General features: G+C 56.6%; 1 protein-coding gene and 1 long non-coding RNA gene across 2 annotated transcripts in view; one reads left to right on the forward strand and one right to left on the reverse strand.

Annotated features, from left to right (window-relative positions):
• Positions 1 to 224: 224 nt before the first annotated feature.
• On the reverse strand, positions 225 to 7,532 carry LOC138667054 (uncharacterized). The gene is made up of 2 exons (XR_011318589.1): positions 7,437 to 7,532; positions 225 to 1,407 (listed from the first exon to the last, which is right to left on the reverse strand). It is a non-coding gene; the product is annotated as an uncharacterized lncRNA (long non-coding RNA).
• Positions 7,533 to 7,624: 92 nt separating this feature from the next.
• Positions 7,625 to 27,362, forward strand: part of LOC138666995 (zinc finger protein 568-like) — a 54,416-nt gene continuing 34,678 nt past the window's right edge. The window contains exons 1-9 of the mRNA XM_069755208.1: positions 7,625 to 7,742; positions 18,617 to 18,766; positions 18,895 to 19,074; positions 19,157 to 19,280; positions 19,364 to 19,461; positions 23,492 to 23,641; positions 23,771 to 23,950; positions 24,033 to 24,156; positions 24,240 to 24,337. Coding sequence (XP_069611309.1) covers positions 18,689 to 18,766; positions 18,895 to 19,074; positions 19,157 to 19,280; positions 19,364 to 19,461; positions 23,492 to 23,641; positions 23,771 to 23,950; positions 24,033 to 24,156; positions 24,240 to 24,337 — 1,032 coding nt within the window. The 5' untranslated portion in view covers positions 7,625 to 7,742; positions 18,617 to 18,688. The remainder of the gene's footprint in view (positions 7,743 to 18,616; positions 18,767 to 18,894; positions 19,075 to 19,156; positions 19,281 to 19,363; positions 19,462 to 23,491; positions 23,642 to 23,770; positions 23,951 to 24,032; positions 24,157 to 24,239; positions 24,338 to 27,362) is intronic.

Raw genomic sequence — 27,362 nt, forward strand, 5'->3', positions numbered from 1 at the left:
GCGTGCCGAAAATGGCATGCGCTAGTGATGCGCTTCAGCTAAAAGTAACATTGCTGTCAATGGGTGCGCTAACGGACCCGTTGCACGGCGTTAATTTCGACATTTTCGCCGTGCAACGCATTCCGTTAGCGTTAACCCATTAACGCAATGTGAACCTAGCTTTACACAGATACATCATGGGCTTGTCCTGCCCTACGCATGAAATGAAAGACAAATACAATGTGGAGACTTAATCAGAGCAATGTTTTATTTACATTCAGAACTGGTTTAAGAGGTAAACAATTACCGTTTCTCACAGAAATCTCAGACTTTTACTTATAGAAATACTGGATAAATATCATTTTAACATTAGATATAGAAATATTTCTAATTTTATAAAACTGCCTTTTTTTGCATAGAAAAACTTTATGCCTTTCCTTGTTTCACTTTATGCCTTTGCTTGTTTCATTTTATGCCTTTCTAAAGTATTGTAAAAATGTAATATGCTGTTGGTGCATGCGGGCAGGACTGTCGGTAGGGTATACGGCTCTGAAGCCCCCCCCCGGGCCTGCCTCCGGTGTCTGAGGTTTCGGTGTCCCGGGCCAGAGATCATAATAACGGCCTTGAATTGTGAAGGACACGGCAGCCGATCCTGAGAAACATCCAAAGTGGGAATGCCCCATCATGTCGAAGAGAGTCTGCTAGATCCAGGCCTAGCAGACCAGTGCTGGTGGGTTCATGGATGCCAGGAGGGAGCTGGCCTAAAGGAAGGTCTCGTCTTTTCCTGGCGGGTCAGAGAGTTGTCCCGTCGTTTGTTTTTTTTGGACAGAACATTTCCAAAACAACCAAATTTTAACAGATCTCTTGGGAGGCAGACTTTAGTCCTCTGTTGCAGAAGCGAAGTACTCTTAAACTGATAGGCGCAGAGTAGGACGCACTAGAAAGTTGGCGTGCATGATTGTTCAGGGCGCTGGCGGTGTGGACCGGCCACCAGAGAAGGCCTAGACCAAAGTCTGGATATTTTAAGAGCAAGGTCACAGGAGCCTCTGGAAACGTGGAGGCTGCATGAATAGGAAGGTTTCCTCAGGAGACGTCCACATTGCTCAGGGGAAAACTAGGACATATTTGTCCTGTGTTTTTTTTTTTTTTTTTTTTTTTAAAGTAGCCCCCTTACTGCCTCGTAGGATATACCAGTCCTTAAGATCAGAAATCCTTTTACGCAGAGCGATGATGAAGATGGGCATGGAATAACCTGGACGCAGAGAGGCGAGAGGGTAGGGCGATTCGTGGCATGAACGGTCCTCCGGGGAACCCCAAACACTCTTGATGTGTTAGGGCCTTGCCTCGTAGACCACAGATGATATGGTAGTGACAATTCTAGGTGGGAGATTAGAGTGACAATTCCACTGTCGCCCTCAAAAGCCATATCTGGGAAGAAAAAAAAAAAAATTAAAAAGAAAAATCGTTAATAAAAAAACCTCCCAAAACCTAAGGCCTAAACTGGGCTGGGCGGTCCAGACCCATGTCTTCCTCCTACTGACATTAAGTTAAAACGGATTAGCTTCGTGCTAGTTGGTGGTGTACCCTCCTCTACAGGAAATACCTAAATTTTTTTTTTTTGCATAGCATAAGCAGCATACACCCATTTTTTTGTGTACCCCAACATTAGCTCCCCCACATCAACCAGAAGGCCACACAGCATAACCTCGCTCCCCCAGTCAGAAACCCCCACCTCACATTATCCAGCGGACCCCACAGGATAAACCCAAAGCCCACCAGACATTCCCTCCCACAAGCGTAAATCCCCATGACGCCCCCTGCCCCCAACCATAAATCCCATCAGACACCCCCCCCCCCCAATCGGATGCCACCCCAGCTTAACCCCCCAGCATAAACCCCCATCGGACGTCCACCCCTCCTCCAAGCATTACTCCCATCGTACACCACGCCCACCCAATAATAAACCCCCACCGGACGGCCAAACCCCCACAGGACGTGGACCCCCCCATCCAGCACACACCCCCATCAGACGCGGACACCCCACCCAGCACAAACCCCCCATCGGACGTCCACCCCCGACCCAGCCTAAACTCTTATCGGACGTCCACTTCACCCAGCCTAAGCCCTCATCAGCCCCCCAAACCCAACCCATAAGCAGGTCGCCCCCCAATAAAGGGGATCCCTCCGTAAGCGGCAGGTCGCCTCCCCACGTCCCACCACAGGCAGGTCGCCTCCCCACGTCCCACCACAGGCAGGTCGCCTCCCCACGTCCCACCACAGGCAGGTCGCCTCCCCACGTCCCACCACAGGCAGGTCGCCTCCCCACGTCCCACCACAGGCAGGTCGCCTCCCCACGTCCCACCACAGGCAGGTCGCCTCCCCACGTCCCACCACAGGCAGGTCGCCTCCCCACGTCCCACCACAGGCAGGTCGCCTCCCCACGTCCCACCACAGGCAGGTCGCCTCCCCACGTCCCACCACAGGCAGGTCGCCTCCCCACGTCCCACCACAGGCAGGTCGCCTCCCCACGTCCCACCACAGGCAGGTCGCCTCCCCACGTCCCACCACAGGCAGGTCGCCTCCCCACATCCCACCACATGGGTCCCCCAATAGCCTGCAGCAGGTCTCCCCCCACATCCCACAAGCAGATAGCCCTCAAATCCCACAACAGGGGTCCCCCCCAATAGACAGGTCACACCCCCCCAAACCGAACCACAAGCATGTCACCCTCAAACCCCACCACAGGTCTCCCCCACTAAAAGGGGTCCACCCCGTAAGCAGGTCACCTCCAAACCCCACCACAGGGGTCCCCCCCAACAGCCAGCAGGTGCCCCCCAAAATCCAACTACAGGGGTCCCCCACAATAGTCAGCAGCAGCAGGTGCCCCCCAAAATCCCACCACAATAGCCAGCAGCAGCAGTAGGTGCCCCCCACAACAGTCCACCACAGGGGGTCCCCCACAACAGCCAGCAGCAGTAGGTGCCCCCCCCAAATCCCACCACAGGGGTCCCCCACAATAGCCAGCAGCAGGTCCCCCCAAAATCTCACCACAGGGGTCCCCCACAACAGCCAGCAGCAGGTCCCCCCAAAATCTCACCACAGGGGTCCCCCACAACAGCCAGCAGCAGCGGTGCCCCCCAAAAAGCCCACCACGGGGGTCCCCCACAACAGCCAGCAGCAGCGCCCCCCAAGAGCCCACCACAGGGATCCCCCACAACAGCAGCGGTGCCACCCCCCAAAAAGCCCACCACAGGGGTTCCCCACAGCAGCAGCGGTGCCCCCCAAAAGCCCACCACGGGGGTCCCCCACAGCAGCAGCGGTGCCCCCCCAGAAAGCCCACCACGGGGGTCCCCACAACAGCCAGCAGCAGCGGTGCCCACCCAAAAAGCCCACCACATGGGTCCCCCACAACAGCCAGCAGCAGCGGTCCCCCCCAAGAAGCCTACCACAGGGGTCCCCCACAACATCCAGCAGCAGTGGTGCCCCCCAAAAGCCCACCACGGGGGTTCCCCACAACAGCCAGCAGCAGCGCTGCCCCCCCAAAAAGCTCACCATGGGTGTCTCCCACAACAGCCAGCAGCAGCGGTGCCCCCCAAAAAGCCCACCACGGGGGTCCCCCACAACAGCAGCGGTGCCCCCCCTAAAAGCCCACCACGGGGGTCCCCCACAACCGCAGCGGTCCCCCCCAAAAGCCCAACACAGGGGTCCCCCACAACAGCCAGCAGCAGCGGTGCCCCCCCCCAAAAGCCCACCACGGGGGTCCCCCACAACAGCCAGCAGCAGCGGTGCCCCCCTCAAAATGCCCACCACGGGGGTCCCCCACAACAGCCAGCAGCAGCGGTGCCCCCCCAAAAAAAAGCCCACCACAGGGGTCCCCCACAACAAGAGCGGTGACCCCCCCCCACAAAGCCCACCACGGGGGTCCCCCACAGCAGCAGCGGTGCCCCCCCCACAAAGCCCACCACGGGGGTCCCCCACAGCAGCAGCGGTGCCCCCCCCCCCACAAAGCCCACCACGGGGGTCCCCCACAGCAGCAGCGGTGCCCCCCCCACAAAGCCCACCACGGGGGTCCCCCACAGCAGCAGCGGTCCCCCCCCCCACAAAGCCCACAACGGGGGTCCCCCACGGTGGTCCCCCACAGCAGCAGCGGTGCCCGCCCCCACAAAGCCCACAACGGGGGTCCCCCACAGCAGCAGCGGTGCCCCCCCCCCCCCCACAAAGCCTACCACGGGGGTCCCCCACAGCAGCAGCGGTGCCCCCCCCCACAAAGCCCACCACGGGGGTCCCCCACAGCAGCAGCAGCGGTGCCCCCCCCCACAAAGCCCACCACGGGGGTCCCCCACAGCAGCAGCGGTGCCCCCCCCCACAAAGCCCACCACGGGGGTCCCCCACAGCAGCAGCGGTGCCCCCCCCACAAAGCCCACCACAGGGGTCCCCCACAGCAGCAGCGGTGCCCCCCCCACAAAGCCCACCACGGGGGTCCCCCACAGCAGCAGCGGTGCCCCCCCCACAAAGCCCACCACGGGGGTCCCCCACAGCAGCAGCGGTGCCCCCCCCACAAAGCCCACCACGGGGGTCCCCCACAGCAGCAGCGGTGCCCCCCCCACAAAGCCCACCACGGGGGTCCCCCACAGCAGCAGCGGTGCCCCCCCCACAAAGCCCACAACGGGGGTCCCCCACGGTGGTCCCCCACAGCAGCAGCGGTGCCCGCCCCCACAAAGCCCACAACGGGGGTCCCCCACAGCAGCAGCGGTGCCCCCCCCCCCCCACAAAGCCCACCACAGGGGTCCCCCACAGCAGCAGCGGTGCCCCCCCCACAAAGCCCACCACAGGGGTCCCCCACAGCAGCAGCGGTGCCCCCCCACAAAGCCCACCACAGGGGTCCCCCACAGCAGCAGCGGTGCCCCCCCCAAAAAGCCCACCACGGGGGTCCCCCACAACAGCCAGCAGCAGCGGTGCCCCCCCTAAAAGCCCACCACGGGGGTCCCCCACAACCGCAGCGGTCCCCCCCAAAAGCCCAACACGGGGGTCCCCCACAACAGCCAGCAGCAGCGGTGCCCCCCCCAAAAAGCCCACCACGGGGGTCCCCCACAACAGCCAGCAGCAGCGGTGCCCCCCTCAAAATGCCCACCACGGGGGTCCCCCACAACAGCCAGCAGCAGCGGTGCCCCCCCCCAAAAAAAAGCCCACCACAGGGGTCCCCCACAACAAGAGCGGTGACCCCCCCCACAAAGCCCACCACGGGGGTCCCCCACAGCAGCAGCGGTGCCCCCCCCCCACAAAGCCCACCACGGGGGTCCCCCACAGCAGCAGCGGTGCCCCCCCCCACAAAGCCCACCACGGGGGTCCCCCACAGCAGCAGCGGTGCCCCCCCACAAAGCCCACAACGGGGGTCCCCCACGGTGGTCCCCCACAGCAGCAGCGGTGCCCGCCCCCACAAAGCCCACAACGGGGGTCCCCCACAGCAGCAGCGGTGCCCCCCCCACAAAGCCCACCACGGGGGTCCCCCACAGCAGCAGCGGTGCCCCCCCCACAAAGCCCACCACGGGGGTCCCCCACAGCAGCAGCGGTGCCCCCCCCACAAAGCCCACCACGGGGGTCCCCCACAGCAGCAGCGGTGCCCCCCCCACAAAGCCCACCACGGGGGTCCCCCACAGCAGCAGCGGTGCCCCCCCCCACAAAGCCCACCACGGGGGTCCCCCACAGCAGCAGCGGTGCCCCCCCCCACAAAGCCCACCACGGGGGTCCCCCACAGCAGCAGCGGTGCCCCCCCCACAAAGCCCACCACGGGGGTCCCCCACAGCAGCAGCGGTGCCCCCCCCACAAAGCCCACCACGGGGGTCCCCCACAGCAGCAGCGGTGCCCCCCCCACAAAGCCCACCACGGGGGTCCCCCACAGCAGCAGCGGTGCCCCCCCCACAAAGCCCACCACGGGGGTCCCCCACAGCAGCAGCGGTGCCCCCCCCACAAAGCCCACCACGGGGGTCCCCCACAGCAGCAGCGGTGCCCCCCCCACAAAGCCCACCACGGGGGTCCCCCACAGCAGCAGCGGTGCCCCCCCCACAAAGCCCACCACGGGGGTCCCCCACAGCAGCAGCGGTGCCCCCCCCACAAAGCCCACCACGGGGGTCCCCCACAGCAGCAGCGGTGCCCCCCCCACAAAGCCCACCACGGGGGTCCCCCACAGCAGCAGCGGTGCCCCCCCCACAAAGCCCACCACGGGGGTCCCCCACAGCAGCAGCGGTGCCCCCCCCCACAAAGCCCACCACGGGGGTCCCCCACAGCAGCAGCGGTGCCCCCCCCACAAAGCCCACCACGGGGGTCCCCCACAGCAGCAGCGGTGCCCCCCCCACAAAGCCCACCACGGGGGTCCCCCACAGCAGCAGCGGTGCCCCCCCCCACAAAGCCCACCACGGGGGTCCCCCACAGCAGCAGCGGTGCCCCCCCCCACAAAGCCCACCACGGGGGTCCCCCACAGCAGCAGCGGTGCCCCCCCCACAAAGCCCACAACGGGGGTCCCCCACGGTGGTCCCCCACAGCAGCAGCGGTGCCCGCCCCCACAAAGCCCACAACGGGGGTCCCCCACAGCAGCAGCGGTGCCCCCCCCCCCACAAAGCCTACCACAGGGGTCCCCCACAGCAGCAGCGGTGCCCCCCCCCACAAAGCCCACCACAGGGGTCCCCCACAGCAGCAGCGGTGCCCCCCCACAAAGCCCACCACAGGGGTCCCCCACAGCAGCAGCGGTGCCCCCCCCAAATAGCCCACCACGGGGGTCCCCCACAACAGCCAGCAGCAGCGGTGCCCCCCCTAAAAGCCCACCACGGGGGTCCCCCACAACCGCAGCGGTCCCCCCCAAAAGCCCAACACGGGGGTCCCCCACAACAGCCAGCAGCAGCGGTGCCCCCCCCAAAAAGCCCACCACGGGGGTCCCCCACAACAGCCAGCAGCAGCGGTGCCCCCCTCAAAATGCCCACCACGGGGGTCCCCCACAACAGCCAGCAGCAGCGGTGCCCCCCCCCAAAAAAAGCCCACCACAGGGGTCCCCCACAACAAGAGCGGTGACCCCCCCCACAAAGCCCACCACGGGGGTCCCCCACAGCAGCAGCGGTGCCCCCCCCCACAAAGCCCACCACGGGGGTCCCCCACAGCAGCAGCGGTGCCCCCCCCACAAAGCCCACCACGGGGGTCCCCCACAGCAGCAGCGGTGCCCCCCCCACAAAGCCCACAACGGGGGTCCCCCACGGTGGTCCCCCACAGCAGCAGCGGTGCCCGCCCCCACAAAGCCCACAACGGGGGTCCCCCACAGCAGCAGCGGTGCCCCCCCCCCCACAAAGCCCACCACAGGGGTCCCCCACAGCAGCAGCGGTGCCCCCCACACAGACAAGCAGGTCGCCCACCACAGAGCCTCCCCCAATAGCGAGCAGCAAGTAGCATTTTTTCACCCTGAAACCACTAACCTCCATGTGCCATGCCGTCCACAAGCTATAATCATGCTGCTTTGCTTTGCCGCCTTCATGAGGTGACTGAAAACACGCCCCCTCCCGATAGGACACGCCCCCGGAAATGACGTCACACCTGGAAGGAGCCCATACACTCTAGCATTTACCCTATTCTGGAGCTCTGCTTCCAGGACCTGTGATGATGTCACAGTCATGTGATCAGTCACATGGAGGAGGAGCAGGATGGAGCTTGTAGGAAGTGAAGGGATTTCTGTGTAGGAAGCAGCAACAAAGAGCTGAGGGGACGGGGAGAAGTCTGCACTGGTGAGCGGTAATGGGGGAGCAGGGACTGTGTGATAGAGGGGACAGGACTCAGTCCTGGGGGGCACCGGGACTCTGCACATTAGGGTACAGCCGGCTCCACATGTAAGAGCTGAAGGGAGAAGTCTGCACTGGTGAGCGGTAATGGGGGAGCAGGGACTGTGTGATAGAGGGGACAGGACTCACTCCTGGGGGGCACCGGGACTCTGCACATTAGGGTACAGCCGGCTCCACATGTAAGAGCTGAAGGGAGAAGTCTGCACTGGTGAGCGGTAATGGGGGAGCAGGGACTGTGTGATAGAGGGGACAGGACTCAGTCCTGGGGGGCACCGGGACTCTGCACATTAGGGTACAGCCGGCTCCACATGTAAGAGCTGAGGGGAGAAGTCTGCACTGGTGAGCGGTAATGGGGGAGCAGGGACTGTGTGATAGAGGGGACAGGACTCAGTCCTGGGGGGCACCGGGACTCTGCACATTAGGGTACAGCCGGCTCCACATGTAAGAGCTGAAGGGAGAAGTCTGCACTGGTGAGCGGTAATGGGGGGGCAGGGACTGTGTGATAGAGGGGACAGGACTCAGTCCTGGGGGGCATCGGGACTCTGCACATTAGGGTACAGCCGGCTCCACATGTAAGAGCTGAAGGGAGAAGTCTGCACTGGTGAGCGGTAATGGGGGGCAGGGACTGTGTGATAGAGGGGACAGGACTCAGTCCTGGGGGGCACCGGGACTCTGCACATTAGGGTACAGCCGGCTCCACATGTAAGAGCTGAAGGGAGAAGTCTGCACTGGTGAGCGGTAATGGGGAGCAGGGACTGTGTGATAGAGGGGACAGGACTCAGTCCTGGGGGGCACCGGGACTCTGCACATTAGGGTACAGCCGGCTCCACATGTAAGAGCTGAAGGGAGAAGTCTGCACTGGTGAGCGGTAATGGGGGGCAGGGACTGTGTGATAGAGGGGACAGGACTCAGTCCTGGGGGGCACCGGGACTCTGCACATTAGGGTACAGCCGGCTCCACATGTAAGAGCTGAAGGGAGAAGTCTGCACTGGTGAGCGGTAATGGGGAGCAGGGACTGTGTGATAGAGGGGACAGGACTCAGTCCTGGGGGGCACCGGGACTCTGCACATTAGGGTACAGCCGGCTCCACATGTAAGAGCTGAAGGGAGAAGTCTGCACTGGTGAGCGGTAATGGGGGAGCAGGGACTGTGTGATAGAGGGGACAGGACTCAGTCCTGGGGGGCACCGGGACTCTGCACATTAGGGTACAGCCGGCTCCACATGTAAGAGCTGAAGGGAGAAGTCTGCACTGGTGAGCGGTAATGGGGGAGCAGGGACTGTGTGATAGAGGGGACAGGACTCAGTCCTGGGGGGCACCGGGACTCTGCACATTAGGGTACAGCCGGCTCCACATGTAAGAGCTGAAGGGAGAAGTCTGCACTGGTGAGCGGTAATGGGGGGCAGGGACTGTGTGATAGGGGGGACAGGACTCAGTCCTGGGGGGCACCGGGACTCTGCACATTAGGGTACAGCCGGCTCCACATGTAAGAGCTGAAGGGAGAAGTCTGCACTGGTGAGCGGTAATGGGGGAGCAGGACTGTGTGATAGAGGGGACAGGACTCAGTCCTGGGGGGCACCGGGACTCTGCACATTAGGGTACAGCCGGCTCCACATGTAAGAGCTGAAGGGAGAAGTCTGCACTGGTGAGCGGTAATGGGGGAGCAGGGACTGTGTGATAGAGGGGACAGGACTCAGTCCTGGGGGGCACCGGGACTCTGCACATTAGGGTACAGCCGGCTCCACATGTAAGAGCTGAGGGGAGAAGTCTGCACTGGTGAGCGGTAATGGGGGAGCAGGGACTGTGTGATAGAGGGGACAGGACTCAGTCCTGGGGGGCACCGGGACTCTGCACATTAGGGTACAGCTGGCTCCACATGTAAGAGCTGAAGGGAGAAGTCTGCACTGGTGAGCGGTAATGGGGGAGCAGGGACTGTGTGATAGGGGGGACAGGACTCAGTCCTGGGGGGCACCGGGACTCTGCACATTAGGGTACAGCCGGCTCCACATGTAAGAGCTGAAGGGAGAAGTCTGCACTGGTGAGCGGTAATGGGGGAGCAGGGACTGTGTGATAGAGGGGACAGGACTCAGTCCTGGGGGGCACCGGGACTCTGCACATTAGGGTACAGCCGGCTCCACATGTAAGAGCTGAGGGGAGAAGTCTGCACTGGTGAGCGGTAATGGGGAGCAGGGACTGTGTGATAGTGGGGACAGGACTCAGTCCTGGGGGGCACCGGGACTCTGCACATTAGGGTACAGCCGGCTCCACATGTAAGAGCTGAAGGGAGAAGTCTGCACTGGTGAGCGGTAATGGGGGGCAGGGACTGTGTGATAGAGGGGACAGGACTCAGTCCTGGGGGGCACCGGGACTCTGCACATTAGGGTACAGCCGGCTCCACATGTAAGAGCTGAAGGGAGAAGTCTGCACTGGTGAGCGGTAATGGGGGAGCAGGGACTGTGTGATAGAGGGGACAGGACTCAGTCCTGGGGGCACCGGGACTCTGCACATTAGGGTACAGCCGGCTCCACATGTAAGAGCTGAGGGGAGAAGTCTGCACTGGTGAGCGGTAATGGGGAGCAGGGACTGTGTGATAGTGGGGACAGGACTCAGTCCTGGGGGGCACCGGGACTCTGCACATTAGGGTACAGCCAGCTCCACATGTAAGAGCTGAAGGGAGAAGTCTGTACTGGTGAGCGGTAATGGGGAGCAGGGACTGTGTGATAGTGGGGACAGGACTCAGTCCTGGGGGGCACCGGGACTCTGCACATTAGGGTACAGCCGGCTCCACATGTAAGAGCTGAAGGGAGAAGTCTGCACTGGTGAGCGGTAATGGGGGGCAGGGACTGTGTGATAGAGGGGATAGGACTCAGTCCTGGGGGGCACCGGGACTCTGCACATTAGGGTACAGCCGGCTCCACATGTAAGAGCTGAAGGGAGAAGTCTGCACTGGTGAGCGGTAATGGGGGAGCAGGGGCTGTGTGATAGAGGGGACAGGACTCAGTCCTGGGGGGCACCGGGACTCTGCACATTAGGGTACAGCCGGCTCCACATGTAAGAGCTGAAGGGAGAAGTCTGCACTGGTGAGCGGTAATGGGGGAGCAGGGACTGTGTAATAGAGGGGAAAGGACTCAGTCCTGGGGGGCACCGGGACTCTGCACATTAGGGTACAGCCGGCTCCACATGTAAGAGCTGAAGGGAGAAGTCTGCACTGGTGAGCGGTAATGGGGGGCAGGGACTGTGTGATAGAGGGGACAGGACTCAGTCCTGGGGGGCACCGGGACTCTGCACATTAGGGTACAGCCGGCTCCACATGTAAGAGCTGAAGGGAGAAGTCTGCACTGGTGAGCGGTAATGGGGGAGCAGGGACTGTGTGATAGAGGGGACAGGACTCAGTCCTGGGGGGCAGCGGGACTCTGCACATTAGGGTACAGCCGGCTCCACATGTAAGAGCTGAAGGGAGAAGTCTGCACTGGTGAGCGGTAATGGGGGAGCAGGGACTGTGTGATAGAGGGGACAGGACTCAGTCCTGGGGGGCACCGGGACTCTGCACATTAGGGTACAGCCGGCTCCACATGTAAGAGCTGAAGGGAGAAGTCTGCACTGGTGAGCGATAATGGGGGAGCAGGGACTGTGTGATAGAGGGGACAGGACTCAGTCCTGGGGGGCACCAGGACTCTGCACATTAGGGTACAGCCGGCCCCACATGTAAGAGCTGAAGGGAGAAGTCTGCACTGGTGAGCGGTAATAGGGGAGCAGGGACTGTGTGATAGAGGGGACAGGACTCACTCCTGGGGGGCACCGGGACTCTGCACATTAGGGTACAGCCGGCTCCACATGTAAGAGCTGAAGGGAGAAGTCTGCACTGGTGAGCGATAATGGGGGAGCAGGGACTGTGTGATAGAGGGGACAGGACTCAGTCCTGGGGGGCACCAGGACTCTGCACATTAGGGTACAGCCGGCCCCACATGTAAGAGCTGAAGGGAGAAGTCTGCACTGGTGAGCGGTAATGGGGGAGCAGTGACTGTGTGATAGAGGGGACAGGACTCAGTCCTGGGGGGCACCGGGACTCTGCACATTAGGGTACAGCCGGCCCCACATGTAAGAGCTGAAGGGAGAAGTCTGTACTGGTGAGCGATAATGGGGGAGCAGGGACTGTGTGATAGAGGGGACAGGACTCAGTCCTGGGGGGCACCGGGACTCTGCACATTAGGGTACAGCCGGCCCCACATGTAAGAGCTGAAGGGAGAAGTCTGCACTGTTGAGCGGTAATGGGGGAGCAGGGACTGTGTGATAGAGGGGACAGGACTCAGTCCTGGGGGGGCACCGGGACTCTGCACATTAGGGTACAGCCGGCTCCACATTTAAGAGCTGAAGGGAGAAGTCTGCACTGGTGAGCGGTAATGGAGGAGCAGGGACTGTGTGATAGAGGGGACAGGACTCAGTCCTGGGGGGCACCGGGACTCTGCACATTAGGGTACAGCCGGCTCCACATGTAAGAGCTGAAGGGAGAAGTCTGCACTGGTGAGCGATAATGGGGGAGCAGGGACTGTGTGATAGAGGGGACAGGACTCAGTCCTGGGGGGCATCGGGACTCTGCACATTAGGGTACAGCCGGCTCCACATGTAAGAGCTGAGGGGAGAAGTCTGCACTGGTGAGCGGTAATGGGGGAGCAGGGACTGTGTGATAGAGGGGACAGGGCTCAGTCCTGGGGGCACCGGGACTCTGCACATTAGGGTACAGCCGGCTCCACATGTAAGAGCTGAAGGGAGAAGTCTGCACTGGTGAGCGGTAATGGGGGGCAGGGACTGTGTGATAGAGGGGACAGGACTCAGTCCTGGGGGGCACCGGGACTCTGCACATTAGGGTACAGCCGGCTCCACATGTAAGAGCTGAAGGGAGAAGTCTGCACTGGTGAGCGGTAATGGGGGGCAGGGACTGTGTGATAGAGGGGACAGGACTCAGTCCTGGGGGGCACCGGGACTCTGCACATTAGGGTACAGCCGGCTCCACATGTAAGAGCTGAAGGGAGAAGTCTGCACTGGTGAGCGGTAATGGGGGAGCAGGGACTGTGTGATAGAGGGGACAGGACTCAGTCCTGGGGGGGGCACCGGGACTCTGCACATTAGGGTACAGCCGGCTCCACATGTAAGAGCTGAGGGGAGAAGTCTGCACTGGTGAGCGGTAATGGGGAGCAGGGACTGTGTGATAGTGGGGACAGGACTCAGTCCTGGGGGGCACCGGGACTCTGCACATTAGGGTACAGCCGGCTCCACATGTAAGAGCTGAAGGGAGAAGTCTGCACTGGTGAGCGGTAATGGGGGGCAGGGACTGTGTGATAGAGGGGATAGGACTCAGTCCTGGGGGGCACCGGGACTCTGCACATTAGGGTACAGCCGGCTCCACATGTAAGAGCTGAAGGGAGAAGTCTGCACTGGTGAGCGGTAATGGGGGGCAGGGACTGTGTGATAGAGGGGACAGGACTCAGTCCTGGGGGGCACCGGGACTCTGCACATTAGGGTACTGCCGGCTCCACATGTAAGAGCTGAAGGGAGAAGTCTGCACTGGTGAGCGGTAATGGGGGAGCAGGGACTGTGTAATAGAGGGGAAAGGACTCAGTCCTGGGGGGCACCGGGACTCTGCACATTAGGGTACAGCCGGCTCCACATGTAAGAGCTGAAGGGAGAAGTCTGCACTGGAGAGCGGTAATGGGGGAGCAGGGGCTGTGTGATAGAGGGGACAGGACTCAGTCCTGGGGGGCACCGGGACTCTGCACATTAGGGTACAGCCGGCTCCACATGTAAGAGCTGAAGGGAGAAGTCTGCACTGGTGAGCGGTAATGGGGGAGCAGGGACTGTGTAATAGAGGGGAAAGGACTCAGTCCTGGGGGGCACCGGGACTCTGCACATTAGGGTACAGCCGGCTCCACATGTAAGAGCTGAAGGGAGAAGTCTGCACTGGTGAGCGGTAATGGGGGAGCAGGGACTGTGTGATAGAGGGGACAGGACTCAGTCCTGGGGGGCACCGGGACTCTGCACATTAGGGTACAGCCGGCTCCACATGTAAGAGCTGAAGGGAGAAGTCTGCACTGGTGAGCGGTAATGGTGGAGCAGGGACTGTGTGATAGGGGGGACAGGACTCAGTCCTGGGGGGCACCGGGACTCCGCACATTAGGGTACAGCCGGCTCCACATGTAAGAGCTGAAGGGAGAAGTCTGCACTGGTGAGCGGTAATGGGGGAGCAGGGACTGTGTGATAGAGGGGACAGGACTCAGTCCTGGGGGGCACCGGGACTCTGCACATTAGGGTACAGCCGGCTCCACATGTAAGAGCTGAAGGGAGAAGTCTGCACTGGTGAGCGGTAATGGGGGAGCAGGGACTGTGTGATAGAGGGGACAGGACTCACTCCTGGGGGGCACCGGGACTCTGCACATTAGGGTACAGCCGGCTCCACATGTAAGAGCTGAAGGGAGAAGTCTGCACTGGTGAGCGGTAATGGGGGAGCAGGGACTGTGTGATAGAGGGGACAGGACTCAGTCCTGGGGGGCACCGGACTCTGCACATTAGGGTACAGCCGGCCCCACATGTAAGAGCTGAAGGGAGAAGTCTGCACTGGTGAGCGGTAATGGGGGAGCAGGAACTGTGTGATAGAGGGGACAGGACTCAGTCCTGGGGGGGCACCGGACTCTGCACATTAGGGTACAGCCGGCTCCACATGTAAGAGCTGAAGGGAGAAGTCTGCACTGGTGAGCGGTAATGGGGGAGCAGTGACTGTGTGATAGAGGGGACAGGACTCAGTCCTGGGGGGCACCGGGACTCTGCACATTAGGGTACAGCCGGCCCCACATGTAAGAGCTGAAGGGAGAAGTCTGTACTGGTGAGCGATAATGGGGGAGCAGGGACTGTGTGATAGAGGGGACAGGACTCAGTCCTGGGGGGCACCGGGACTCTGCACATTAGGGTACAGCCGGCCCCACATGTAAGAGCTGAAGGGAGAAGTCTGCACTGTTGAGCGGTAATGGGGGAGCAGGGACTGTGTGATAGAGGGGACAGGACTCAGACCTGGGGGGGGCACCGGGACTCTGCACATTAGGGTACAGCCGGCTCCACATGTAAGAGCTGAAGGGAGAAGTCTGCACTGGTGAGCGATAATGGGGGAGCAGGGACTGTGTGATAGAGGGGACAGGACTCAGTCCTGGGGGGCACCGGGACTCTGCACATTAGGGTACAGCCGGCTCCACATGTAAGAGCTGAAGGGAGAAGTCTGCACTGTTGAGCGGTAATGGGGGAGCAGGGACTGTGTGATAGAGGGGACAGGACTCAGACCTGGGGGGGGCACCGGGACTCTGCACATTAGGGTACAGCCGGCTCCACATGTAAGAGCTGAAGGGAGAAGTCTGCACTGGTGAGCGATAATGGGGGAGCAGGGACTGTGTGATAGAGGGGACAGGACTCAGTCCTGGGGGGCACCGGGACTCTGCACATTAGGGTACAGCCGGCTCCACATGTAAGAGCTGAAGGGAGAAGTCTGCACTGGTGAGCGGTAATGGGGGAGCAGGGGCTGTGTGATAGAGGGGACAGGACTCAGTCCTGGGGGGCACCGGGACTCTGCACATTAGGGTACAGCCGGCTCCACATGTAAGAGCTGAAGGGAGAAGTCTGCACTGGTGAGCGGTAATGGGGGAGCAGGGACTGTGTGATAGAGGGGACAGGACTCAGTCCTGGGGGGGGCACCGGGACTCTGCACATTAGGGTACAGCCGGCTCCACATGTAAGAGCTGAGGGGAGAAGTCTGCACTGGTGAGCGGTAATGGGGAGCAGGGACTGTGTGATAGTGGGGACAGGACTCAGTCCTGGGGGGCACCGGGACTCTGCACATTAGGGTACAGCCGGCTCCACATGTAAGAGCTGAAGGGAGAAGTCTGCACTGGTGAGCGGTAATGGGGGGCAGGGACTGTGTGATAGAGGGGATAGGACTCAGTCCTGGGGGGCACCGGGACTCTGCACATTAGGGTACAGCCGGCTCCACATGTAAGAGCTGAAGGGAGAAGTCTGCACTGGTGAGCGGTAATGGGGGGCAGGGACTGTGTGATAGAGGGGACAGGACTCAGTCCTGGGGGGCACCGGGACTCTGCACATTAGGGTACTGCCGGTTCCACATGTAAGAGCTGAAGGGAGAAGTCTGCACTGGTGAGCGGTAATGGGGGAGCAGGGACTGTGTAATAGAGGGGAAAGGACTCAGTCCTGGGGGGCACCGGGACTCTGCACATTAGGGTACAGCCGGCTCCACATGTAAGAGCTGAAGGGAGAAGTCTGCACTGGAGAGCGGTAATGGGGGAGCAGGGGCTGTGTGATAGAGGGGACAGGACTCAGTCCTGGGGGGCACCGGGACTCTGCACATTAGGGTACAGCCGGCTCCACATGTAAGAGCTGAAGGGAGAAGTCTGCACTGGTGAGCGGTAATGGGGGAGCAGGGACTGTGTAATAGAGGGGAAAGGACTCAGTCCTGGGGGGCACTGGGACTCTGCACATTAGGGTACAGCCGGCTCCACATGTAAGAGCTGAAGGGAGAAGTCTGCACTGGTGAGCGGTAATGGGGGAGCAGGGACTGTGTGATAGAGGGGACAGGACTCACTCCTGGGGGGCACCGGGACTCTGCACATTAGGGTACAGCCGGCTCCACATGTAAGAGCTGAAGGGAGAAGTCTGCACTGGTGAGCGGTAATGGGGGAGCAGGGACTGTGTGATAGAGGGGACAGGACTCAGTCCTGGGGGGCACCGGACTCTGCACATTAGGGTACAGCCGGCCCCACATGTAAGAGCTGAAGGGAGAAGTCTGCACTGGTGAGCGGTAATGGGGGAGCAGGAACTGTGTGATAGAGGGGACAGGACTCAGTCCTGGGGGGGCACCGGACTCTGCACATTAGGGTACAGCCGGCTCCACATGTAAGAGCTGAAGGGAGAAGTCTGCACTGGTGAGCGGTAATGGGGGAGCAGTGACTGTGTGATAGAGGGGACAGGACTCAGTCCTGGGGGGCACCGGGACTCTGCACATTAGGGTACAGCCGGCCCCACATGTAAGAGCTGAAGGGAGAAGTCTGTACTGGTGAGCGATAATGGGGGAGCAGGGACTGTGTGATAGAGGGGACAGGACTCAGTCCTGGGGGGCACCGGGACTCTGCACATTAGGGTACAGCCGGCCCCACATGTAAGAGCTGAAGGGAGAAGTCTGCACTGGTGAGCGGTAATGGGGGAGCAGGGACTGTGTAATAGAGGGGAAAGGACTCAGTCCTGGGGGGCACCGGGACTCTGCACATTAGGGTACAGCCGGCTCCACATGTAAGAGCTGAAGGGAGAAGTCTGCACTGGTGAGCGGTAATGGGGGAGCAGGGACTGTGTGATAGAGGGGACAGGACTCAGTCCTGGGGGGCACCGGGACTCTGCACATTAGGGTACAGCCGGCTCCACATGTAAGAGCTGAAGGGAGAAGTCTGCACTGGTGAGCGGTAATGGGGGAGCAGGGACTGTGTGATAGAGGGGACAGGACTCAGTCCTGGGGGGCACCGGGACTCTGCACATTAGGGTACAGCCGGCTCCACATGTAAGAGCTGAAGGGAGAAGTCTGCACTGGTGAGCGGTAATGGGGGAGCAGGGACTGTGTGATAGAGGGGACAGGACTCACTCCTGGGGGGCACCGGGACTCTGCACATTAGGGTACAGCCGGCTCCACATGTAAGAGCTGAAGGGAGAAGTCTGCACTGGTGAGCGGTAATGGGGGAGCAGGGACTGTGTGATAGAGGGGACAGGACTCAGTCCTGGGGGGCACCGGACTCTGCACATTAGGGTACAGCCGGCCCCACATGTAAGAGCTGAAGGGAGAAGTCTGCACTGGTGAGCGGTAATGGGGGAGCAGGAACTGTGTGATAGAGGGGACAGGACTCAGTCCTGGGGGGGCACCGGACTCTGCACATTAGGGTACAGCCGGCTCCACATGTAAGAGCTGAAGGGAGAAGTCTGCACTGGTGAGCGGTAATGGGGGAGCAGTGACTGTGTGATAGAGGGGACAGGACTCAGTCCTGGGGGGCACCGGGACTCTGCACATTAGGGTACAGCCGGCCCCACATGTAAGAGCTGAAGGGAGAAGTCTGTACTGGTGAGCGATAATGGGGGAGCAGGGACTGTGTGATAGAGGGGACAGGACTCAGTCCTGGGGGGCACCGGGACTCTGCACATTAGGGTACAGCCGGCCCCACATGTAAGAGCTGAAGGGAGAAGTCTGCACTGTTGAGCGGTAATGGGGGAGCAGGGACTGTGTGATAGAGGGGACAGGACTCAGACCTGGGGGGGGCACCGGGACTCTGCACATTAGGGTACAGCCGGCTCCACATGTAAGAGCTGAAGGGAGAAGTCTGCACTGGTGAGCGATAATGGGGGAGCAGGGACTGTGTGATAGAGGGGACAGGACTCAGTCCTGGGGGGCACCGGGACTCTGCACATTAGGGTACAGCCGGCTCCACATGTAAGAGCTGAAGGGAGAAGTCTGCACTGGTGAGCGGTAATGGGGGAGCAGGGGCTGTGTGATAGAGGGGACAGGACTCAGTCCTGGGGGGCACCGGGACTCTGCACATTAGGGTACAGCCGGCTCCACATGTAAGAGCTGAAGGGAGAAGTCTGCACTGGTGAGCGGTAATGGGGGAGCAGGACTGTGTGATAGAGGGGACAGGACTCAGTCCTGGGGGAGTGATCATGTGATGCCGGTAACAGCTCCGGAGGTTTCTTATATGGGATCTTTATGATGTTACATCGTTATCTTCTCCCCATTCAGGTCCCTACAATATCGGATCCTCTCAGTGGAGATCTTCTATATAAGGGAATTCTCCTGAGTGACCCTACAAGGATGGATAGGGACAGGGACAATATGGAGGAGAGGATATTACCCCTCACCCTAGAGATCCTCTTCCGGCTTACTGGAGAGGTGAGAGATTCTGATGACGTCACATTACATCATTCTTATCTATGGGAATAACAGATGGACAGAACTGGAGAGGTGAGGACTCTGGAAATGTCTGTAGTGAGATTTATTAATGTGTCTCTCCATAACAGGATTACACAGTAGTGAAGAAGACCTCTAGTGAGCGCTGTCAGGCCCCTGTGTCTGAGGGATGGGGAAGACCCCTGAGCCCAATCACGGGGCCTCCACCTCACCCCCTGATACATGAGGACATCAATGACCAGAAGATCCTAGAACTCACCTACAAGATGATTGAGCTGCTGACTGGAGAGGTGACACTGCTGGGAATGCTGGGACATTATACAGTAACGCTATGGAGGGATCGGGGGATGACGGTATCATTGTATGTGTCAGGTTCCTATAAGGTGTCAGGATGTCACCATCTATTTCTCCATGGAGGAGTGGGAGTACTTAGAAGGACACAAAGATCTGTACAAGGACGTCATGATGGAGCTTCCCCAGCCCCTCACATCACCAGGTAATAGACAGCACTAAATACACACGGCCTATAATTATCTGTATGTAAAGAATGAATTCAGTCCCTGTATGTGTTTCCTCCAGTTCTATCCAGTGAGAGGACAATACCAGAGAGATGTCCCCGTCCTCTTCTTCCACAGGACTGTAAACAAGAAGATCCCAATGTTCCTCAGGATCATCAGGTAGATGGAGAGAAGGTGTCATGAGATCTCTATGATGTGTAGAAGGCTGTGAAGGTCTTTTGTTCTGTCTGGTTTTATCTACCAGTATTATGCACTGAATGGCCAATTAAATAGAGACATTTTCACACTTCCATCTGAAACTTAGTAGACATTAATCTGTATGATTATACTTCAGAATGGGAAGATTGAGAAATCTGAATGATGTTAAACGACTTCTTTCTTCTACTCTCAATCTACATCTAAACTCTATCAACACCCAAGGGTATATTTGTAGATTAAAGCTCTCTATTTATTCCAGATTTTTCTGCACACCTAATATATTTCCTCAAGTTCTAAGAATCTGCAGTACATGGTGCCAAACCCTCAGCCTACAGAGCTCCACATAGGAGATATGCACTAGCATTACAGATACATATTGGTTGATTGGCTCACTCGGCTGCTCACAGAGGTAGACACAGGAACTTTTCTCATGTTCCACTGGTCTATTTAAAAAGGTACAGCATAAATCAGTGTAAAAGTAACATAGGACAGTGGAGCGGCACCGGGTCCAGTCTCTCTTAAGGGGGATGTCACAGCGGCTGCGACCCGATCTGTGGCCCTGGGCGCCCAATAAAAGGGGAACGGTCTTTAAAGGGATATTGTAAATGAGTGTTGTGACGCCACCTGTGGTGTTTGGTCAATAGTAGGACCGACGCTGCTTTAAAGGGGTCCTCTTGGGGATGTTGTTGCAGCAAAGATGGTTACGCTTCCCACAGGTGAAACGGGGTCCCCAGGGGGTCCTATAGTGTAAGGCGATGATGGTGTATGCCGGGCAATAAGTAAAGGACATAAGTTGTAAAGTCTTTACCTGGTTTACTGTAGTTGGCAGTCTACAGTCCAGGGTACCAGGCTCGGATGGTGATGCGGCCCGGCTGGCTCGGAGGCAATGGGAGAATCCCTTTTCCAGTTGAGGTCCGTGAGCCTTTCCAACTAGCGCCATTCTATGTGAGGTCCCTGCTGCCTGACGCTTCCTGGCAAAGTCCTCTTTTCCCCTGTCCTGAGACAGGTACCTGCATGATGGGCAGCTTGAGCCGTTTTATCATGCCCCGGGCTCCTCAGGTGCTGCTGTATCTCAGGTGTGGTGCGGATCGTTCACTTAAAGTTCTGAGCCCTCCGGTTTAGCCAAGTGTCCTACAGTTCCACTATAGCCTCGGGCTCACGGTACCCAGTACTGCGCTTCGGCTCTGAGGGTGCCCGGTTACAGTTAACCTCCGAGCCCTGTTCCTCCCCTCTGCTCCTTTACTCTGAAACTCCACCACATACAACCCTTCGGGTCTTTATCCTTCCTGAGGTTGCAGCTCCCATGTAGCTGCTGGGCCTCTCTGTCTGCTCTCTCAGACTTCCTTCTCCTTCTGTGTCTCTATCAGACTGGCTAACTCCTCCTTCAGACCAGGACCTATATCCATATTTGAGGGAAGCCCCCCTGATTCCGGATCCTGAGCTCCCCCTCCTGGTCTGGATTTGGAATTTTTTGCATGTGAGTGCCTTACCTGATAAAGGGAATTCCATTGCCTCTGAGCATGATATCGCCCTCCCCGAAAGGAAGGCAACATCACTGTAACACCTGGCTACATGGGGTGTTGCAACAGTCTATTTAGCATACGGGGATCCGCCCACTCAGGGTAAACAGCACGGTTCAGCTCTCTATACTATAAAACACAGCTCTGGAGCTCTCGTCTCCAGGCACACCGAACACTGAATTACCTTCTAACCCCCCTGGGGTGGAGATATGGTTAACAGTCTCACACCTACTTTTCAACTGTTCACATAGAAAAACAACCCGCAAAACGGCTGATTAACCGCTCTCAGCACTTAGAATGCTTTAGCATTTTCCCCAGGTTCATATCAGTAAGGCTAACATGCTCAGTAATACAGATCTCCCCTCCAGTACTTTACCAGTGACCTTGTCACTAATATATACAGTGAAGATCAAAAGGGTAGTAGCGTTTTGAATTTTTTACTTCCATGCTCCATATTACATTATCCACTTCTGCTTTGAATGTGAGACTACCATCATTTTATAGAGAATCATCTTGGCTATCTCATACTTAAATTTGACTGGCAACTATTTAGCATATGATAAGTTATGCAGATTCTTGTCATGTCACTGCATTGTTACTGTTTAGCTCCTGAATATCTAAATGTAAATTTTTATAATTTTTTTTAGTATTTTGAAAATCCACCTTTTGCTTTCATCACTGACTGAATCCTTCTGGTTAACTCTCAGTCAGATTCAAACATGTGTTCACCAAATTTGATTTCAGTTTTCTCTACACGTTGCCAAAGTTGGTGCATACTGGATGACTCACTTGGGTATGTATACAGTATTTTCTTCAATTCTACCGACACGTGTTCGATTGGGTTCAGGTCTGGGGATCGTGGGGGCCATTCCAGCACCTCTTCTTCACTTTCATTGAACTATTTCTTCACCAATCTTGACGTATGCTTCGTGTTGCGGTCCTGTTCGAACACTATGTTATCCTGTTCGAACACTATGTTGTCTTTTTCATACTTATAGTACTCGAGTGTTCAAAGTAACTCATCTTTTTGGATACTCACATATAGGTCAGTATTGAGATCACCATCAATCCTGGTCAATTATCTAATGCATTTGACAGTGAAATAACCCCATATCATCAGGCTTCCTTCAAGGAACTTGACATTTTCTTCAATTTCTCGATCCGTTATCCCCTTTTTCCCCTCACTTTTTTCAGACCCATTTGCACCCATCAGAGCCTAGTCTATTAACATTTGTGTCATTGCTCCAAACGCCTGTTTCAAATCTCTATAAGTCCACTAGTGATTAGCGAGTATGCTCGTTACTTGAGATTTCAGAGCATGCTCAGGTGTTCTCAGAGTATCTTGGGCATGATCGTAGATTGTTTGTGTCCCCGCAGCTGCATGATTTGCGGCTGTTAGACAACATGAACACATGCAGAGAATCTCCACATGTATTCAGGCTGTCTAGCAGCTGCAAATCATGCAGCTGCGGCGACACAAACAATCTACGAGAACACCAAAATACTCCGAGGACATCCGAGCATGCTCGGAAATCTCAAGTAATGTGCACACTCGCTCATCACTAATGTCTTCTTTTCGTACTTGTTTGCAAACTTGAACTGACTCTTCTTATGACAATACTGAAGATGAGGTGTCTTCCCTTTTTTTTCGGGCCACCATTCCAGACTTGTGTAATGTGCATCGCACGCAGCTTGCATCAATGTCTGTGATCTCACTATTATGAAGCATACGAGCCACCTCCACTGCAGTGTTTGTTGCACTGAAGCCTCTAACTCTTGAGATAAGCCGACTTGTTGACTCGGAAATTTTGCCTGGATATCCACCTTTTGACTTTTGAACGGATGGACGGATTTTATTTTGCATTTTTCCGATTGTCATGTCACTCATGACATGATGCAGTTTGGCAATTTTGGCCAAGAGACCGCTATCAATGAGCTGGATGATGCTGTTTCTTTTTTCTTGGGAAATCGTCTTCGTGGTTGCTCTTCATTTCGAACCAATGACTTTTCTCTTGGAAATCAACATAATAATACACTGAGCTATTAGGTAATGTGAGAACAGGTTGTATTTTGTAGTATTCAGGAACAAAAATATTTTTCCACCAGTAGGAGCAAAACAGTAGCAGTGCAGTGACCTGAGAAGAATCTGCATAACAAATCTCATGCCAAATAGTGCAAGTGAAATTTATGTATGAGATAGCCAAGATGATTGTCTATAAAATGATGGTAGTGTCACAAAGCAGTAGTGGATGGTGAGATATGGAGCCTGAAAGTCAAAAGTTCAAAACATTGTTACCCTTTTGCTCTTCACTGTATATACAGTATAATTTACTATAATTGGATTGTGTGTTATACCGGGGGCAGGACGGGGCCATGACTGGATGTAGTGATCATATGACGTCGGTAACAGCTCCGGAGATTTCTTACATGGGATCTTTATGATGTTACATCATCATCTTCTCCCCATTCAGGTCCCTACAATATTGGATCCTCTCAGTGGAGATCTTCTATGTAAGAGAATTCTCCTGAGTGACCCTACAAGGATGGATAGGGACAGGGACAAGATGGCGGAGAGGATATTACACCTCACCCTAGAGATCATCTTCAGGCTTACTGGAGAGGTGAGAGATTCTGATGACGTCACATTACATCATTCTTATCTATGGGAATAACAGATGGACAGAACTGGAGAGGTGAGGACTCTGGAAATGTCTGTATTGAGGTTTATTAATGTGTCTCTCCATAACCAGGATTACACAGTAGTGAAGAAGACCTCTAGTGGGCACTGTCAGGCCCCTGTGTCTGAGGGACTGGGAAGACCCCTGAGCCCTATCACGGGGCCTCCACCTCACCCCCTGATACATGAGGACCTCAATAACCAGAAGATCCTAGAACTCGCCTACAAGATGATTGAGCTGCTGACTGGAGAGGTGACACTGCTGGGAATGCTGGGACATTATACAGTAACGCTATGGAGGGATCGGGGGATGACAGTATCATTGTATGTGTCAGGTTCCTATAAGGTGTCAGGATGTCACCGTCTATTTCTCCATGGAGGAGTGGGAGTATTTAGAAGGATACAAAGATCTGTACAAGGACGTCATGATGGAGGTTCCCCAGCCCCTCACATCACCAGGTAATACACAGGACTAACTACACACGGCCTATAATTATCTGTATATAAAGAATGAATTCAGTCCCTGTATTTGTTTCCTCCAGTTCTATCCAGTGAGAGGACAACACCAGAGAGATGTCCCCGTCCTCTTCTTCCACAGGACTGTAAACAAGAAGATCCCAATGTTCCTCAGGATCATCAGGTAGATGGAGAAAAGGTGTCATGAGATCTCCACTATGATGTGTAGAAGGCTGTGAAGGTCTTGTGTTCAGTCTTGTTTTATCCACCAGCATAATAAATGGAACGGCAATTTATTTCACACTCCCACTTGAAACTTATTAGACACATGATCGCAGAGTGCTGCATAAATTGGAGTAACCAGTTTTCAAAATGGGAACATTGAGCAATCTGAATTACTTTGGACTACTTTTTTCTTCAACTGTCAACAACTGAACTGTAACAGCACCCAGGGGTCTAATTATAGAGTAAACCTCTCCCTTTTCCCAGATTTTTCTTCATACCTAACATCATGTCTCAAGAGCTAACACTTAGCAGTAGATGCTGCACAACCTTAAGGTACCGTCACACATAACGATATCGTTACCGATATCGTTGCTTTTTGTGACGTAGCAACGATATCGTTAAGGAAATCGTTATGTGTGACAGCGACCAACGATCAGGCCCCTGCTGGGAGATCGTTGGTCGCTGGGGAAAGTCCAGCACTTTATTTCGTCGCTGGCTCTCCCGCTGACATCGCTGGATCGGCGTGTGTGACACCGATCCAGCGATGTCTTCACTGGTAACCAGGGTAAACATCGGGTTACTAAGCGCAGGGCCGCGCTTAGTAACCCGATGTTTACCCTGGTTACCAGCGTAAAAGTAAAAAAAACAAACACTACATACTTACCTTCAGCTGTCTGTCCCCGGCGCTCTGCTTCCTGCACTGGGTGTGAGCGTCGGTCAGCCGGAAAGCAGAGCGGTGACGTCACCGCTCTGCTTTCCGGCAGCTGTGCTCACAGCCAGTGCAGGAGGAGTGCAGAGAAGCAGAGCGCCGGGGACAGACAGCGGTAGGTAAGTATGTAGTGTTTGTTTTTTTTACTTTTACGCTGGTAACCAGGGTAAACATCGGGTTACTAAGCGCGGCCCTGCGCTTAGTAACCCGTTGTTTACCCTGGTTACCCGGGGACTTCGGGATCGTTGGTCGCTGGAGAGTTGTCTGTGTGACAGCTCTCCAGCGACCACACAGCGACGCTGCAGCGATCGACATCGTTGTCGGTATCGCTGCAGCGTCGCTGAGTGTGAAGGTACCTTTACTCTACAGAGCCCCGAAAACAAAGTTATTGTTTATTGTATGTACAGTGAGCCACTTAGAAACATCTCCGCTATCTGCAGGGCTGACCCTCTGTAACTCTCTCCTGCCCAGCTGCTGGGCTGACCCTCTGTAACTCTCTCCTGCCCAGCTGCAGGGCTGACCCTCTGTAACTCTTCCATGCCCAGCTGCAGGGCTGACCCTCTATAACTCTCCCCGCCCAGCTGCAGGGCTGACCCTCTATAACTCTCCCCTGCCCAGCTGCAGGGCTGAAACTCTCTGTAACTCTCCCCTGCCCAGCTGCAGGCCTGACCCTCTGTAACTCTCCCATGCCCAGCTTCAGGGCTGACCCTCTGTAACTCTACCCTGCCCAGCTGCAGGGCTGACCCTCTGTAACCCTGACCCTCTGTAACTCTTCCCTGCCCAGCTGTCTACACTCCAAAACTTAATATAATAATTTAATTGACTACAATATATCATAGTATTAACCATATAATCACAGAACTTTGCATCAGTGTCCTGCAAGTACAGTATATTCTGCAGCACCACATGTAAAGCTTTGTCATACAGCAATTCATTTCATGGGGTTCCACTATTTTGCACATCTTTGGTTATTCAGAGTATCAGCATCTGCCGTATTTTTCAGATTATAAAGCATACTTCTTTCCCCCAAATTTGGGGAAAAAATGGGGGTGCATCTTATAATGCGGATATACCTTACCGGCCACTGTGGAGCAGTGTCCCAGGGTCGCGGCTGGATGAGGAAAGAGTGGAGCGTTGCTGCAGCCACAGGGGATGTTTGGATGTGTGGCATGCCGCTGCGGGTTGTGTCCGGTGCTTAAGGTGGTGTCTGGTGCTGCGGGTGGTGTCCAGTGCTGCGGGTGGTGTCCGGTGCTGCAGGTGGTGTCCAGTGCTGCGGGTGGTGTCCAGTGCTGCGGGTGGTGTCCAGTGCTGCGTGGATTATAAGAAGCATCACCATTTTATTAAAAAAAGAGTTTTTTTTCCCTATTTTTCTCCTCAAAAATTAATGTGTGTCTTTATAATCCGGAGCATTTTATAATCCCAAAAATACGGTAATTTGCAGCAACTACAAGAACCTTTCCTGTTGGCATGAGCCAGTATCAATCTCAGCACCTAGTGGAATCTGTGGTACAATGAATTGCCTCAATTCTGAAGGCCAATGGAGGTCCAATGTGCGACTATATGTGTGTCTCTAGTAATGTGGCCATTCAGTGTATGTTTTATATCTGGTGGAGATGACAGGGTAAAGCTGATCATAGACATTAGATGTTAGATGTTGCCTGGATCTTCTCACAATTTTCTGGTTATGGAGACTGGTGGTTAGAATTGGAAGACTAGGAGCGAGAGTATGCTCACACTGGTGTATAACATGGTGGAGTGCTGAGCCATGTTATATCAGATGGCACTCGGCCCAGTGTTATACTATGGCGCAGTCCAGATTTGTGGAGCGCCTCCATGGGGCCGCAGGGTACTTGGTACCGGTCCTTCGGTTCACAGGGGGATGTCACGGTTGCTGACCCGGTCCATGGCCCTGGGACGTCCGTGTAAAAGGGAAAGGTCTTTAAAGGGATAGAGTTTGTGTTCGTGACGCCACCTGTGGTATTCGGTAAGGGTGTCTGACGCTGCTTTAAAGGGTCCGCTGGGGTGATGTTATGGCAGCTAGATGGTATACCTTCCCACAGGTGAAGTATGTCCCCAGGGCTTCCCCGTGTGTAGATGGTGGTATGGTGAGAGGCGCAGAGAAGAACGAGGACACAAGGTTGCAGTCTCTTTACCTTTACTGAAGACTTCAGCATCCACAGTCCAGAACACCAGATCACAAGGCAAGCAGAGTCCGGCCGGTTTGGAGGCAAGTCCAGAGTCTCTTTTTCCAGGTGGAAATCAGTAGCCTTCCCTT

The sequence above is a fragment of the Ranitomeya imitator genome, chromosome 2, assembly GCF_032444005.1.
Source record: "Ranitomeya imitator isolate aRanImi1 chromosome 2, aRanImi1.pri, whole genome shotgun sequence".
NCBI classification, from domain to species: domain Eukaryota; kingdom Metazoa; phylum Chordata; class Amphibia; order Anura; family Dendrobatidae; genus Ranitomeya; species Ranitomeya imitator.